Source organism: Corvus kubaryi, unplaced genomic scaffold, assembly GCF_017639235.1.
Source record: "Corvus kubaryi isolate FWS band 111438036 unplaced genomic scaffold, C.kubaryi_AGA036_p1.0 37285, whole genome shotgun sequence".
In the NCBI taxonomy this organism is placed as follows: domain Eukaryota; kingdom Metazoa; phylum Chordata; class Aves; order Passeriformes; family Corvidae; genus Corvus; species Corvus kubaryi.
The window spans coordinates 2232677-2248579 of record NW_024581089.1 but is presented as its reverse complement, the minus strand read 5'-3'; the positions used below and the strand labels follow the sequence as shown (position 1 = coordinate 2248579).

The following is a 15903-nucleotide window of genomic DNA, read 5'->3' as shown; positions in this document are numbered from 1 at the left end:
CCTCTTCACCTGCCAGGAGACAAATCTTTTTTGGAAACATCTACCCCCTGTTCCCATGCCCACTGGAGCAGCTCCCCTGGGACCAGTAGCACCAGTTTGTGAGAAAACTTGTAACATCTGAGATCCCCAATGATTGATTTCTCCAAGAGTCTAAGGGTCTCCTTCAGCTCCCAGTCCGAGTTATCAACAGCACACTGATCTTCATAAAAATAAAAAAAATACTACTCCTAATAAAAATACTTACAATTACCCTACTATGGACTTTAGGTTGCTGCCTGCATCATCCTGGTATTGTTCCATGGACACATCCTGGCTGCTGGAGCCACACTGCCCTGGGCTTTTGGCAATGCTGCAAGTTAAAGCTCTGCCTCAGCAGGTAAAGGACTTGCAAGGGAAGGGCTGAGCTTCCCCTGTGCTTTCTGTGCAGGGAGAGTGAACAGAAACAGCCCAGGGTTCCCAGCAAGTACTGCCTGACCAGATTTCACGAACAGTACTAATTGCACAGAAGGCAGAAAGCTAAAGCTCCCTGCTTGGGTTGCTGTAGCAACTGCCCTCCAAAGCTTTTTGTGTTCTCTGTGCAGAGCAGGGTGGAGGGTACAGGCTTTGGAAGGGTATTTGTGGCTGCAGGAAAGATTTCTGCGACTGCAGCTGAATCACAAGAGTCTCCTGGCCATTGAGAGAGCACGGAAACTACAGCTCCTAAAATAAGAGCGTGGGGGGATCTGCTGGCCCTGGCTGCTGTTTGTCAGCTGGGCTAAAATAAACATAATGACTTATTTGTCTGTGTGGGGTGCTCGGGGTTTGGTTTTTTTTTTAAAAAAGAAGCTTTTTAAAACAAGAAGAAAGAACACCCCTCTCCCCCTAATTCTGCATTGGTACTTTCTGCTGGGGGACGCAAAGGGGTGTGCATTGTTTCACCTCCTTTTCTCCCTGGTAATATGGGCACAGTGGAGCCCATTCTGCTGTCCTGGAATCCCAGTGGGGCCGGTTTGGAGTGTGGCACTTACAGCTGGAGGGTCTCCTGTAGGCAGCCCCGGAGCAGGCGCTGTGGGCGATGGGGCAGTGGGACAGGTTGCAGTTCCGGTTGTTGGCAGAAGCACAGGTGATAACAGAGGGACGGTTCTGGAGAGGACACAAGTGTCACACTCAGGCCAGCAGCAGCAGCAATTAAACCCACTTCGTATTAACCCCCCAAATATTCAGCTGTTTCTTTGGTTAAAAATAAAAATCCACATTGCATTTCCACAAAGGTTCTTGTTACTTAAGCGAACCGAAAAAGGGCAGCGTGCAAGCAAATCTTAAAAGTGATTTTACAGTGATTGTTGCCACTTCACAGCCCCAACAATTAAACCCATAAACTACTCAATTCATATTAACCTCCCAAATATCCAATATTCTTTTATCAAAATAAAAATCCACATTGCATTTCCATGGCAGTTCTTGCTATTTCAGTGAACAGAAGAAGGGCAGTGTGAAAGCAAATCTTAAAAGTGGTTTTACAGGGATTGTGTCAACTTCACAGAGTTCCATATGCAGCACTAAATGCCAACACATTAAATGTTTGTTTCATTCTATGGCCACGCATCTTTGTCAGGACTCAGAAGGGTTTTGCACATTTTACAGGTATTTGTTGTCTTGGTGTTATAATTTTAATCAGAAGTTGAGTTATCCTAGCCCTACCTCTGTATTCCACAGTGCATCCTAATCCCATAGGATGTACGATATGAAGAACTCTGAGCCAGCCTCGACCACAAGTCCTTTCCTGTTGTAATTCACCTGCCTTTCCAGCACTACTTAATTAGCATCACTGTCATTCTCAGCACATGCAAATTCCCCAAAATGTCTATTCACAGCTACATTACAGCATCAGAACTGCACCATCTATACTTCCTACAAAGTGTAAACATAAAATGCTCTTTTCATAGTTGTTTACTGTGGAAATGTTACACTGAAACAAAGCCTTGGGTAAAGAAACGCCCCAGTTTCTCCAGGTGGCTGAAGGGAAATAACAAACACAGGTATTGGAATAAATTTCATATATTTGATCATGCAGAGTCTATTATACTCAATGCAAATTAATTAGTAGTGTTCAAAAGATTAACACGATGTAATTTAATTTCTTGGCCATTTTACACAATTTTACCCACAAAAAAATCACCTACCCCCATACAAGGTCAGTGAGGAAGGAGGGAATTTTCCTTCTTTGGTGGTACTTTAGGCAGAGTAAGAGCAAGACCAGTAAAGTAAGAGCTGAGGTTTCCAGGGAGGTTGAACACTATTTTTGCCAGGACAAAATAGCAATGAGGTTATTTACATCTTACTGCACTGGCAGCAAAGTAAAAAACCAGTAAATAAAGAAAAAATAATGATTTCATTTTTCTGTAAGCAGTTCACGTGTGGGAGTATTTATTTTCTATAGGGGCCAGGATTTTGTGCCTCTCTGAAGTGGTGTATTTTATATTTTAATCTCGTCAGAAGAGTATTTTGGACATGCAAGAGGAGGGAAGTAGAGCAAGACAGGTAATAATGTCTCAGAAATGCACGTGCCAACACCTCAAAGACCCAAGGGACAGGATAAGGCACTGTGCAGAATCCTCTGCTATGGTTGTGTGTGTACAGAATACAGAAGCTTACACAAAAATGTTGAGATAAACTGAGAATTTAGTAACAATCACTAACTACAGCAGCTGAATACCCCTGTCCTGCTGCAAATAAGGCATTTTTCTCCCACCTGTTCATTAGAAACAGAGTAAGATGAAATCTCATTCAACCTGTTAAGGTTAAAGAAAAACAACCCCAAAACAAGGACTCATCAAACTAGGATTTCTTTTTTTCAGTACACTTTTTGTTACGTATGATTCCTACTCTGTGCTCTTAGCAAGGCCTTGCCTCAGCATCCTATTTTCCCAGGAAAAATGATTGTAATCTAGTTCAAAATGTCAAAGAGAGGGGTCCAGGGAAGGAAGAGCTTGGGTACATGGGCCAGTTTAATTTCTCAGCTGCAGCTCATCACAGCTCAACTCTCTTGCTTTGTCTCTCCACTTGTAAGAGGGATAAAAGTGAGGCTGACACATAAGAAAACTGTTCTTGCCTAACCTGCACAGAGATGGCTCAGCTTCAGCACTTCTGCAGCAAAACAAACACCATGTGCAAGATGGCAAAGAACAACCAACCAACACAAAAACCTTAACAACCACTCTGGCATATGGAAATAAGGCATAAATTAATCAAAAATAATGACTTGGCTTTAGGAAAAGTGAATTAGTGATGCAACATTACTCTGAACAACGCAGCAAATGCTTTTGGCTGGCTAAAACTAAGATCATTCAGTGTCAAATATTCCCTTATGTGTTGTACCCCTTCTTCAGGGTGGAGAGAACTGGGACAGAGGGGAGGGGACACACAGGGATCACCAGGAGAGGCACAGGTGATGCCCCCAGGCATTGCCTGGCAGGTGCTGGGGCGTCCCTGAACCACACTCTGAATTCCCAGTTCAAACACATGTACTCCCAAATAAAACCCAGGCATTCCCAGGCTTGGGAATGTCACAATGAATGTCACAACGAGCTGTGACACTCAGTGTGCATTTTTAAACCACATCCTGCCTTCTCCTCCCAGGCTGTGGTTGCAGCTGGGAGCCCTCCCCGTGCCCCAGCCGGGACAATCCCGTACCTGCTGCCGCTCCACGCTGCTCAGGCTGGGGGAGATGCCGACTGTCCTGGCTGCATCCATGCTGTTTTTGGTCAGTGCTAGGGGCTGCTCCATGCTCAGGCTCGGGATGGAGGCGTACATGTGGTTGGCATGGAGGCTCATGGTGGGGGCAGCCGCCCGCTCGATGGGGCTGCGGCTCCGCTCCCGGTGCTCCTTCCGGTAATCCTCGTTGGCAGTCTTGGCTCTGGCAGGGGACAAAACAGGGAAGAGGCCTTAGTGTTGTTCCAGGCCGTCCTGAGACGTGCAACGTTCCGTCAGCCCTGTCAGGAACACGAGGAAGTGCACTTTGCTAGGCGGAATCCCCCAGTGGGACATCCCAAAGAGAAGCCAACCCCCCAGATCTGCCAGCTCTGCCAACCAGCATCTCTCTTCAGCCCAGAATTTCTTCAGATACTCATCTAGATGCACCAAGAAACAACTTTTTTTTAAGACCAGACCCCTCCTCATTTACCATACTATTAATCCCATTCCATCTAACACTGCAATATTCCCTAAGCATTGCTGAAGCCCAAGGAAAGTTTATTTTACTGAAAAGACATGGCTGATATCAGCATAAATGCAGGGAGCCAAGGCAGGAAGCAAAATTTTCAGAGGAGAAAATGAAGGAAAAGCAAACGACACTGCATTTATCTCAGAATCACTTAATTACAACTGCTCTTTCAAAGGAGTAATTTCCAGCTACTCCTGAACAGTAAATCCCTATAGATGTGCTCACATAATGAGCCCATCACTCACTGCAATGAAAAGAAAGCTGGGTTTGTATCTGTGTATGGGGGACTTCAGTTCCCATACAGCAACAGAATTGTCATTAAAGGCAAGCCAGTGACTCAAGGGAAGAGCACTTCCCTCCTCACCAGGTGAACGTGGGCATCCCCAGCAGCCTGGAGTCACCAGTGCTGGAAGAGCTCACACAGTGCCTGCACTGACTGGGCCTCAGTGGGGACCTGCACACTCCAGCTGCAGAGGAAAGCACCAGAAGGGACCACTGGCTCTATGGAAAATAAAAACAACAGCCTGTCTTTGGACCATTCCTGAGTATCAGTGAAATGCCCTCTGTGTCCTGTCTGCTTGTGAAATTCAAGGTGGTTTTTCCCCCGCTTTTTAAAGCCTATCATAGCAAATTAATATGCAGGAAAAATCTTTAAAAATGCTGTGATGAAAGGCAGAGACAGAAAAGGAATTGGTATTCAATGCTGAAGTTACAAGTTCAAACAGTCTATTTCAATGAGAAAATCTCTCCAAAAGCAAGGCTGAGGGGAAAAAGTCCTGCCAATAGAGGGAAATAAGGAGCCCCTAAAACACCCACACGGGGTGTGGGGATGTCCCTTGGTGATCCTGCCCAGCCCTAAATCCTTTAGCCTCAACAACATCCATGGTCATGGATTCCAGGCTTTAAGCTAAGTACTTTTTAAAGTCCCTTTTCTTCACAGGCTCTTTTTGTTTCTTTTTAACAACCTAAAATCCAATGGCTTGGACTGCTCTTGCCCTGACTCTTGAATTAGGAGACAAAACCATCGCTCCCCTCTCATCATCTTCCTGCCACTTCCAAGTTAATCTCTTCAACAAGCTTTTATTCCAGTAACGCTTTTTTCAAATAAAACCTGTTGCTGTACCTTTGTCACCTTTGTGGTGACACCACACCTGTCAGGTAAGAGCTAGAAGTGACCTCCTTTCTGGACACGAGGGTCCAGATCTCTGCTGCATTCAGGAACAGCACCTTGGCTGAACTACTCACAGTTCTTCTGTGCTGTTCCTCAGCTTGCTCAAGAATCACTTGGTTGTAGAGAAATTATTGCTCCTGAATCAAATCTCAGCTCATTTTTCGTGGTAGACGCTGGGTTAACACGATGCCAGGCAACCAGTGACTTGGGAACCTCAGGACACAGGGACTCTGTGCCAAATTCCCCTGGCAGGCTGGGGAGGGCAGAGCCAACAGCATAACAATACAATTGTAACCCTTTGCATCCCCTGCTCTGCCCCCCATCTAAGGCTTGGCCCTCTTCACTAATTACAAATGAGCAGCTGCAGATTAGCAGAATCCACCGGAAAATCCAACCTTGAAGGTTTCACAGCTGGTCCTGAGCGCTGCGTGTTCCCCGAGCCTGTTTTCCAGGCTGGATTTGAATAGCAGCTCACAATTCCCCAGGAATCACTGTCCCAGCACTGTCCCAGCTCAGTTCCAGGAGAATTCAATTGCAGGAGCAGCCTCAGCCGCAAAGTTTGGACTTGGAGGGCTCTGAGCTAATGACTGAGGCAAAGTGAGTTAATGGCAGCACAACAGGCTCTATATTTAATGTACAGTAGCTCCTCTTGGATTACAGCATGGAAACAGCTCCTGGACACAGGAATGATCCCACCCCAGCCCTGAGCAAGCAGGCAGGGAGCTCACACACAGCCTGGACAAAGGGATCCTGGGAATATCCTGGGATATCCTGGAAATCAGCAGCACCAAAACCCCTGGCTAAAATCACCGTTCAGCGAATGCTCCTTCTTGGTGCTGCAATGCAGAACCTTTGGTGGCTACAAGCCAAATTCTCACTTTTCAACTAAATATTAGCTGGGCTACCACAATTAAAATTACAATTTGGAAGCTGCAAAACCACCTACAGCTCCAGGAGATTCCTACTTTTCACCATCTCAAAGAAAAAAATACTCTCTGCTCAAAATTATTCTATTTTGTTTTAGTAAGCACAAGCTGATTTTCAAAGGAAAAGTTTTGTTTACTCCCCAAAAAATGCTTATGAAATGAAACAAAACATGCATCTACAGCAGTGGTTTGGGGTTTTTTGTTTCAGAACTCCCTTTTCAACAACTTGGTGTTGCATTTACTGGGGGAGTGGGGCTGTCAAGTGCCCACTGATGAACAAACTTACTGAAATTCCCAAGCAAAATAAATTTTCCATTTTACACAACAGTGCTTATTTCACTCATCCTCACTTTAAATGAAGAGTCACAGCCCTAAATATTGTTGAACTGGTAGTTTTTCTGCCAAAAAAAACACCACCACCACCAACATAAACAAACAAAAACCCAATCCTAACAAAAAGCATTAACACAGAAAAACCCAACAAAAATCTTCCCTAAAGGCTTTTGGAAGAAGGGACCAAAAAACTGGGCAGTGGGATCAACTTGTCTCCAGGAACAAGCACAGCAGGCAGACCTTCCCTCAAGACACCTAAAATTATTGAGTTATCTCAGCAATCTCAGCAGACCACACCCCAGGCCTTTCTGTAGGCAAATAATTCCCTCTTCCTAAATTAGAACTACTCTTCCAGGCAGGGAACTACTTACAATCCACTCCCTAAAAATCCTCTCCTCAATTCATCCACCTTCAACTCATACAGTCTCTGGAAAAAATGAAAAACACCTGAAGCTTCTACTTCCACGTCAGATATTATTTCTTCTGAGCCCAGCTGGAAATGTCCCAGCACCATGCAGGACAGCACCATGAAAGCTCTGCCCTCGTGAAAATACAGCAGCACTTGTGAGTCCCTCCTATTCACACATAAATAGCAAATCCTACAGATACCTGACTCCTCTTGTCAGACAATTGTAAGATTACTTATAGGGCATTCATCAATTTCACATTATTAAGTAATTTAGTTTAGAACATCACTTAAAAACTAATTTTCTATGGAACAGTTGTCGTTATTATAATTAGTAGTCATTCTTGTTTTGCTGTTAGACACTGTCTGAAGGGCAATCAAAACTGCCTGTGTGTGAAGATAATCATATTTCACTGAAGTCCACGAGCTCAGACATTCCAGACACTCCAGACAAGTTCAGAGATGCATCTCTCAAGTCAAATATAAGGGCCCAAAATCACACAGAAGGATTTCTGACCAAGCTTGAAAAAGAACTTAAAAATATATACTACAAACAAATCCAGCTGCCCAAACAGCTTTGCCATGCCTGGACTCCACTTTGTCTTAGAAATCAGCATTATTTTACCAACCCTGAGTCCATGAGCAGTGGGGGAGATGCCAGTGCAATTCCAGTGCTTGAAATCCAGCAATTCCCGTGGGTGAGCCCAGAGCAGACCCAGGCACTGGGAGGCATGCCCACCACCCTCCCTCCCTGCCAACACAGGCATCCCAGCTACTTCCAGGTGTGTTTTAGCAAAATCAGACATGATCCCAACCTCCAGTGAATTTCTCCAATCCTTAAAAAGCAGCCATGGTTTTCCTGCTGCTCCCCAGTGAATCAGAGCCCGCATCCAGCGCTTACCAAGCATCATGTGCTGGGGTGGCTGTCACCAAACCCACGCACATCCCAGCGTCCCAGCCCTGCTCAGAGCAGCTCCGAGGGATCCAAAGCCCTCTGTTCCCAGCGTTTTGTGCTGCAGAACCTTCACCCGAGGCTGTTCTGCTCGCTGGCACCGCGAGGGGGGAATTCACACCCGTCCCACAGCAACAGGCGGCCTCTGCCAGCTGCTGCAGGAAAAGGGAAAAAAGGGGCCCAGCGAAGGGGACAGCTCTGCCTGCACTCACTTCCAGCCTGCAGAGCCTTCAGGAACTCTTGCCAAAAGCATTACTGTACCTCCAAGGGAAGAAATCACAGACGGTTCACACTCCCTTCCGCAGAACCGGAGCTCTGGCTTGAAATGGTTGTCCACACAAAGAACAAGCACCCCCTTTTCTTCACACAAACACAATGCAGAGCATTGCTTAAGAGCAAACTTTCATTTCTGCAACCTAATTCCAATATGATTTGAGTATTTTCAGCATCTTTATAATACTTCCAACATCTTTTACTGTCTTTATTCACTAAGTCTGAAAGAAGGCAGCTGCTTTTGTTAAAGGCTACTTAAGGATTTGTAACCCACTGATACAGAATATCTGCTCCACGTGATGAGTATCACCTCCTGCAAAAGGATCTACTTGCACACATTAACTCTGTTACTGTGAGGTGGGAAAGCTAGAATTTAAGGTGGTATTTCAAAATACAATGATGTATTTCCAGAGGGAAAAATCCCTAAGAGTTCCTTACTTAGAATTTTTTAAGCAATACAAATTCACTAAACAAACAAACAAACAAAAACCCTAACAAAACCTGAAAGTAGCAGCAATTTGCTCTGTTGGCCGATTATCTGAAGTATTCATAACATGATAAAATACTCCCAGCAGCCCAATGCCCTCTTGAATGACTGTCATCTGCATACATAACCCCTTCCCATCCCACTTTATCAGCTTTGTGCTTCCCGGTTCCTTTGAGTAGCCTTTTCCTTTTCTGGCTCAGTACTCCATCCCAAAAAGCCAGCTTGCAGAGATCCTTGTTTTTGCAGGAGTCACTCCTGCCACAGAACCTGGGCATCAGATATGCTTTCCTGAGAAAGATAACGAATACCCAGCCTCAAAGGAAAGACCTTTAAGTCTAAACCATTGAAAAAACACTAAAAAGAAATAGGATAATCTCACATATAAACAAACACAAGTCAGACTTTCTGTATTTATCCTCACCAGAACAGGATTTTCAGAGCTAAACCTTGGACCAGATAGTTACTTGCAAATGGAATCAAGCAAGAGAAGAGATTTCACAGTAAAAGAAATCAATAAGCTGTGAAATGCATAAAGGAGTGTCCCATTACAGCCTGCACCAAGCACAAACATTCAGATACAGATGGATTTCCCTTCCTGAAGCAGTAATATTCACAAGTATGAAAGAATGCAAGAGAACCGCATGATGTAAGACCTCAGTCCAGAGCCAAACCAACAGAACTGCAATCTAAATCTAATGTACAGTAAAATCAATTAACACAATCTCAGATCCTACTCATTTTTCTCACAGGATTCTTTTTTAATGTTTGGCCATCTTTGCTCCAACACTTACAGGATTGTTTTAAAAGACAGCACTGGTTGCTTTGTAACAGCAAAACTCAGGGATTTATTAAATTTGAAGTTCTGTCACTGCTGGAACACGTGTGCAGATACAATGCAGAAACAATGACAAAGTTACCTTGCTGCAATAGGTGCAGACTGCAGGTTACCTGCAATTCAACTTTTTTTAAAAAGGGGGAATAAATGACTCACTAATCTCTCTGCTCTGCACTGCTGCTGCTTTGCTCAGCTCCAAACATATTCCAACTCCAAACCTACTCCAACCCGTATGTTTAGGTGTTCTTTTGCCTGGCACACCTGATGGCTCATTCTAAATTTTCATCATTTTTTGAAGAGCCTTTATGTGAGGCCATTCCTGAGACATAAACAACAAAATTTTAACTTGTAATACATATACAGGAAAATTCTGAAATGGTAACTGATGTCATTAATTCTGCTGAGGTAGTTTTAATACAAATTAGCCTGTTAAGAAAATTTAAAAGATCATGAATGGCTCAAAAAGTGGAGCTAGAACAAGAGAAAGCTCCAGCATTTCAGTGTTACCACAACAGGAAGTGTCTAGGTATAAATGAATATTGCAGTAATCATAAAAAGTTTCCTAAAACGCACAGTCATTTCTGCAGAATAAACACAACCCCTTTTCACATCTTCGAAGTTGTGTTTAACTCTTACCAGGGTGGGAACCAGCAGCTGAGCTCCCACCAGATCCAACTTACTTTTCAAGAATTGAGGGCAAAAAGTTTTCAGGCTCCCAACAATCCCATCAGTCCAAGAGGAGAAACTTTTTGATCATCTAAGCTGCAACAGGGCATCTCTGGCTTCCTTGTCCCAACTCCGCCTAGGTACAGAGTAGTTCTTGGGAAGGAGACAGGACAAGGAACCAAGCCTGTGAGATTTATCCGATTCAGCCACCTCTCCACAACTCCTTCTTCGAAGAACAACAGTGGCTCCAGCTGCCTCTGGAAAATCCTGCACCACGCACCAGAAAAATGCTTAATGGAAGAACTATTTCTGCCAGCTGTGAAGAGCAAGTGACAGAAGACCTGAGTGTTTCGGGAGCTGAGAAAGGCCCTGCAGAGGATGTGGTCTGTGTCTGGGAGATGCTGCTACTGCACTTTGGAGAGCATTTTTTTGGATGCCAGTTTCAGCAAAACTGCAAAACTCAGACATATCAAAGTGTGCCAGAAACTCCATCCTACAGCTTACAGTGCAGCCCAGAACAAAGGTGTCCTTTCTAGCTCAAACGTAAACTCTGCAGAAGCCACCACAGTTGCCTGGCTGGTTTGAGGTACCTGGGGAAGTCAAACAAAGCTGGAGAAGCAGAGGGAGCCTGTCCATGCTCACACCTGGGGAGCAAGGCAGGATACTGCAGGCACTGGGATGAAGAGGATGGGATCTAGAACAGCACATCACTGCTGGAAGGGAAACTAAAACTATCCCTGCACAAGTCTGAGCTTCTTCAAGTGCTTAAGGCACTTCGGATACTTGGAGGGGAGAACTTCCAGGAGAGCAAATGATAAAAACATGAGGTAAAAGAGACACTCCAAATTTCTAACAAGCAGGAAGGAAAACCTGAGTGTAGGGAAAGAGCAAGGAGGCTTCCATGGAAACAGCTCCAAGGTCAGAGGGCTCAGAGGGACAGATTCTGTAAAGGGATTCATTTGTACCCACTGCAGTGCCCATCCAAATGCCTCTGGCACACATTTCCTCCTGCATTCTACCCATCCATCAGAGGGGTCATGTGCAGCTTTTGTAATTCCTTTTGAAGTCAAACTTGGCATGTGCAATGAGCCTTTTATACCCAGTCACTGGAAAATACCATAAAAACTATTTATGATCACCCAGAGAACACCAGTGTCAGGGGAAAGGCTACACATCAAATGCAGCAGTGGGTCATGTCCCAGGGCACCAGGATCAGCCACGTGCACTCAGCACTGCCAGGGCACTTCAGTCTGTCCTGCAGGCTCTGGGAAAACTCACTGGTGTCAAACTCAATGGTGAAACCTGGCAGGACTGTTAAAGGAAATAAAAAATGCCAGTTATGTTCTCTTAGAGGATTCACTAGGTTGGTCCTTACAATATTTTCTACTTTTTTTTTATTTGGGAAAAAATACTTTTGATCATTACTCAATGCCTGTCATGGAACTGTTTTTGTAAAAGTGGATACCAGCTTAAATCAATCCATGAACACCAAATTCTCACAAGTCTGTGGGATTTTACTTAGTTCCACCACCTAAAAGACTGCATCAGGTTGAATTTTACAGCAGAGGAGCAGATTAATAATTTTCTTCAAATAGATGATAGGGAAAGTAAAACACACCAACAACATGAGCATGGCCAGTTTATTTGGTAAGAGCTTTAACAACTCAAGCCAGCCTCTGAAAATAAGGTCACAGCGCTGGAATTAACTGTGCCAAATTGTCAGGAGAAAATGGGACTACACAGCCTTCCCTGCCAGCTTCAGTGGGTCCAATGAGAAAGAGGGAAAAGGGCCTGGGATCCTTAAAGCTTACAAATTATGGTCTCTATCCATCAGATACACACTGTAGCATTAGCTGATGTGAAGCAGGAAAAGCTGAGAAACTACAATAATTCACTTCCAGACATTTCAAAAATTCTCACAAAAACCCAGGCTCTTTAGGCCTTTAGACCAAGAGCAGTGTTTAAACAACCTGTTTTAAGAAATTAGACTTTTTTCACAGGCTGTTTTAAAGAAGGGATAAACATTTCATTAAAAGTTTATTGATACTGTTTGTAATTGCTAATAAAATCCGAATTACTGAAAACTCTAGAAGCACTATAAATACAGTAACAGCTTCACTATTTATTATACAGCTATTCAGACCAATACAGTAAAATATTTCCTTGAAAAGCTGGTAACCAAATGGACCCCAGCAGCAGCAGCTGAGTGTTTAGAGGGCATTTCTGCAGCTCAGGCACCCCAGTTACGTCCCCCGCCCAACTCTGCAATCAACAGTCTCCTCTCACAGCAGCTTCTGGTTTAAGGGAGACTTAATTAAAAAAGCAAATCACAAGCAAAAGTGTTTGGGGATTACACTGCCTTTTGAAGGTATTGGTTTGTGAATTGTGACAGTTACTGATTAAAAACGTGACAAAGGTTTATGAAGCATCATTTGGGCAGGAGAACATCAGTCATGTCAGCAGTGTCACTCACGTCCACACAGCTCACTGGGACCCACCCACACCTAATAACACCACAGTGGTGGGTTCAATCCGTGTATGAGCCTTTCACTAAAGAGCTGGACTTGATGATCCTTGTGGGTCCTTTCCAACTTGGAATATTCTGTGACCCACCCACACTGGGACTCATCCACACGGGGTCCATCCACAGAGGGACCAATCCACCTGGGGATTCATCCACACCAGGATCCACCCATCACACGGGGATCCACCCACACTGGGATCCATCTCCACAGCATTCCCTCTGGGGAAGGCAATCCCATCACTGGGATCAAACCCTCCAGCCCCCAATGGCAGCAAAGCCCTTTTATTCCCCTCCTCTTTCTTTGGGGATAAACCTTAAACCAACCCAGCCGCAGCCCTGCACAGCCCAGACTCAGGACATCCCACAACCCCCAGCCCAGCACCGCTGCCCTGTCCCTCAAGGATTCCCTGGGATTCCTCAGCTTCTTCCCCTAGATCACTATTTGGGAATTCCATCAGTCTGCCAGCACCTGGCAATGCTGCAGCAAGGAGTTAAACCTGCCAGACTGCGCCTGCCATCCCACAACACCAGCACCACCAGCCTGGGGAACAAAACTACTGATCCAACCAGAAATTAATGTAGGGTTTTATTCCAAACCTTACCCTCACACAGTCATTGTCTATAGCAACCGTGTCCATAACAGCCTCATTCTCAAGAGCACAACTTTCTAGTAAAAGGCACATCTGTCAAACTGCAGGAAACATCTGGGAAAATGGTTAAATAGAAAGAAGTGAGATTAAACCTTTGTTTCCATGGGGTGGGATATACATCCAGAGTATGTTTGCAAAGGTTACTGGTTCTTTTCTTGCCTCTTGCTGAGATCTCAGGCTTTTGGATTGGTGCTAAATTTCACCCCATGTTGATATAGGATGATTCACACAATGTAAAATTTTGCTTTTACCCTGGGGTAAAAATCCAACACCAGGGCTCGAGGGATTCCCCATTCATTTAAGAGTTGGACTCAGTGATCCTTGTGGTCCTTTTCCAACTCAGAATATTCTGTGATTCTGTGGTTCCCATTCCATCCCTGAGTGCACAGGACCCCGGATGCCTTCCCCAAGTGGGTGATCAAACCCCTCTGTGCAACACTTACACGGCTTTTCCTCTCAAGAGGCAGCTTGGAGCCTTGCCCCATCATGGAAGGGTCATGCTCCTCCACAAAAGATGGAAAATGAAAGTGGAAAACATGGTATCAAAGCAGGGATCTAGAGCTGGCTAACAAACCCCTTCTGTCTGCAAGTGGAGCGGACACCTGAGCTAACATTGCCTGGTTTTTCAAGTACCTCAACACATACCCAAATTTTGACAGATAGGTCTTTTTGTGAAGTACTGATAAGCTATCAATCAAATTGCTTTTAGCCCTGAAACTGTTCCTAACAAACCTTTCACATGTGCTTCAACTGAAAGGGACTGGAGTGCTTTCTGAAATTCCCCCTTGGCTAAGAACTGCAAAACTCTTGTGTTAAATATTAACTCAGATATGGTGGCTCTTTCAAGTCTGTCTCTGAAGGTTCAATTTAACGTACATTTCTTGAAAACAATTTAAGAATAATTTTGTGCAGTGTGTGATCTACATTAATAAATAAGAAAATATGTCTGATGCACTCCATCATTCAAGCAATGCATACAAGAAAAGAAAAAAAATAAATTAGGAAAAGCAGTTTGAAACCTGCTCTGTGACCCTTTATCCACTTAATCAACAAGAGCCACATTGCCTCAGTTCCACTGAGGAGTTCAGCTCCAACAGGACTGCTTTGAGAGCCCCAGGTGAACCCTAAAATCCTTCAAGGGCACATCTGTGCCAAGGACTGGGTGAAAACGCTTCACTCAGCGGATGAGAGACACTTTGGGTGTTCTGAACTGTGTGCTGGGGTTTTTTCCCATCTCCAATTTGTTACAATAAAATGACAGTGAGAACATATTTCTCAACACCACATGAAGTTTGGAACCCAAAGAGCAGCAGTTGCAGCACAGAGCTTCTCTGACAACTCCCACGCTACCTCTGAGAGCCAGTTCTGCATCTTTTCAAGCCCTGCTGGAGCCACGTTCCTCCACAACTGGGACATGATTTTCTTTCAATACTTCAGATCTTACTCAAAATTTCTCCCTTTGAGCAACTCTAAGCTTGATGAAGAAGCAGTTGAGCCTGCTCAGAGCAGGAGGTTGCATAAAATGGTCTAACCTGAATTATTCCACGGTCTTCAAATACAGGTAACTTTTAGGACACACATTTTTTAAAGGATGCCCCAGTAGTTTCTATCACAGTGTCATTAAAATGAGCAAACACCACTGGATATTCATGGTAAAAAACTTGTGGTGTAGGGCAGCTTCAGGAGTGTTTTGGGTGGGATTGACATCATTCTTCCGTGTAACAAAAGTGAAGACACAGCCCAGAATTTGAAGAGTCTGAAACTACACATCATTTTGCACAATACATGTTAAAGTAACTTATTTGTGTGCAGACCTTTTATTACAAGAAAAAGCCGAATTATGTATCACACAAACCAAGAGACAACTATCCCCCAGACATAACAGCTGGGAACATTTTGCTGTAGGAAGATTTTTACATAGAAATTAATTGCCACTGCAATCCTAATGCCACCAAACCCAATGGGAACGAGGGGAAAATTCTCCATGCAAAAGCCCGCTCAACAAACCCCAAACGCCAACTTGCAGGCTGACGTACTCCACGCAAGGGAACAGAAATAATGGTCCCCGGATGAATTCCAAAGGACATTTCTTTGGAAGGGCCGGGCGGGCGGCAGCGCTGTGCCCGCTGGCCCGGCTGGGGACTCTCAGGGCGGCCGGGACAAGGCGGCCTTTGTGTGCCCGGGGCCGCGGAACGCGGAGAGGGGAGGGAGAGAGGGAGGAGAGAGACGCCAGGGAGGGAGGGAACACGGGAGGAGGGAGGGCGGAAACCAACGACAGAACACGGGAGGGAAGGAGGGAGGCGAAGAAGCCGGGAGGAGAGAGGGAGCAGGGAAGAGGGAAGGAGGGAGGGAGCCCGGGAGGAGAGAGGCAGGGAAGGCGAAAGGGAGGGAGGAGAGCAGGAGAGAGACGGGGAAGGAGGCAGCCCGGGAAGGAGGCAGAACGGGGAAGGAGGCAGAACGGGGAAGGAGGCAGAACGGG

The 15903-nt window shown here is 45.0% G+C and overlaps 1 protein-coding gene across 3 annotated transcripts in view; it reads right to left on the bottom strand.

Annotated features, from left to right (window-relative positions):
* VGLL4 (vestigial like family member 4) overlaps positions 1 to 15903 on the bottom strand; it is a 66401-nt gene that overhangs the window by 4012 nt on the left and 46486 nt on the right. For all 3 annotated transcript variants that reach the window (XM_042026736.1, XM_042026734.1, XM_042026735.1), the window contains 2 exons: positions 3673 to 3895; positions 1008 to 1122 (listed from right to left, as the gene is read on the bottom strand). In XM_042026736.1, coding sequence (XP_041882670.1) covers positions 1008 to 1122; positions 3673 to 3895 — 338 coding nt within the window. The remainder of the gene's footprint in view (positions 1 to 1007; positions 1123 to 3672; positions 3896 to 15903) is intronic.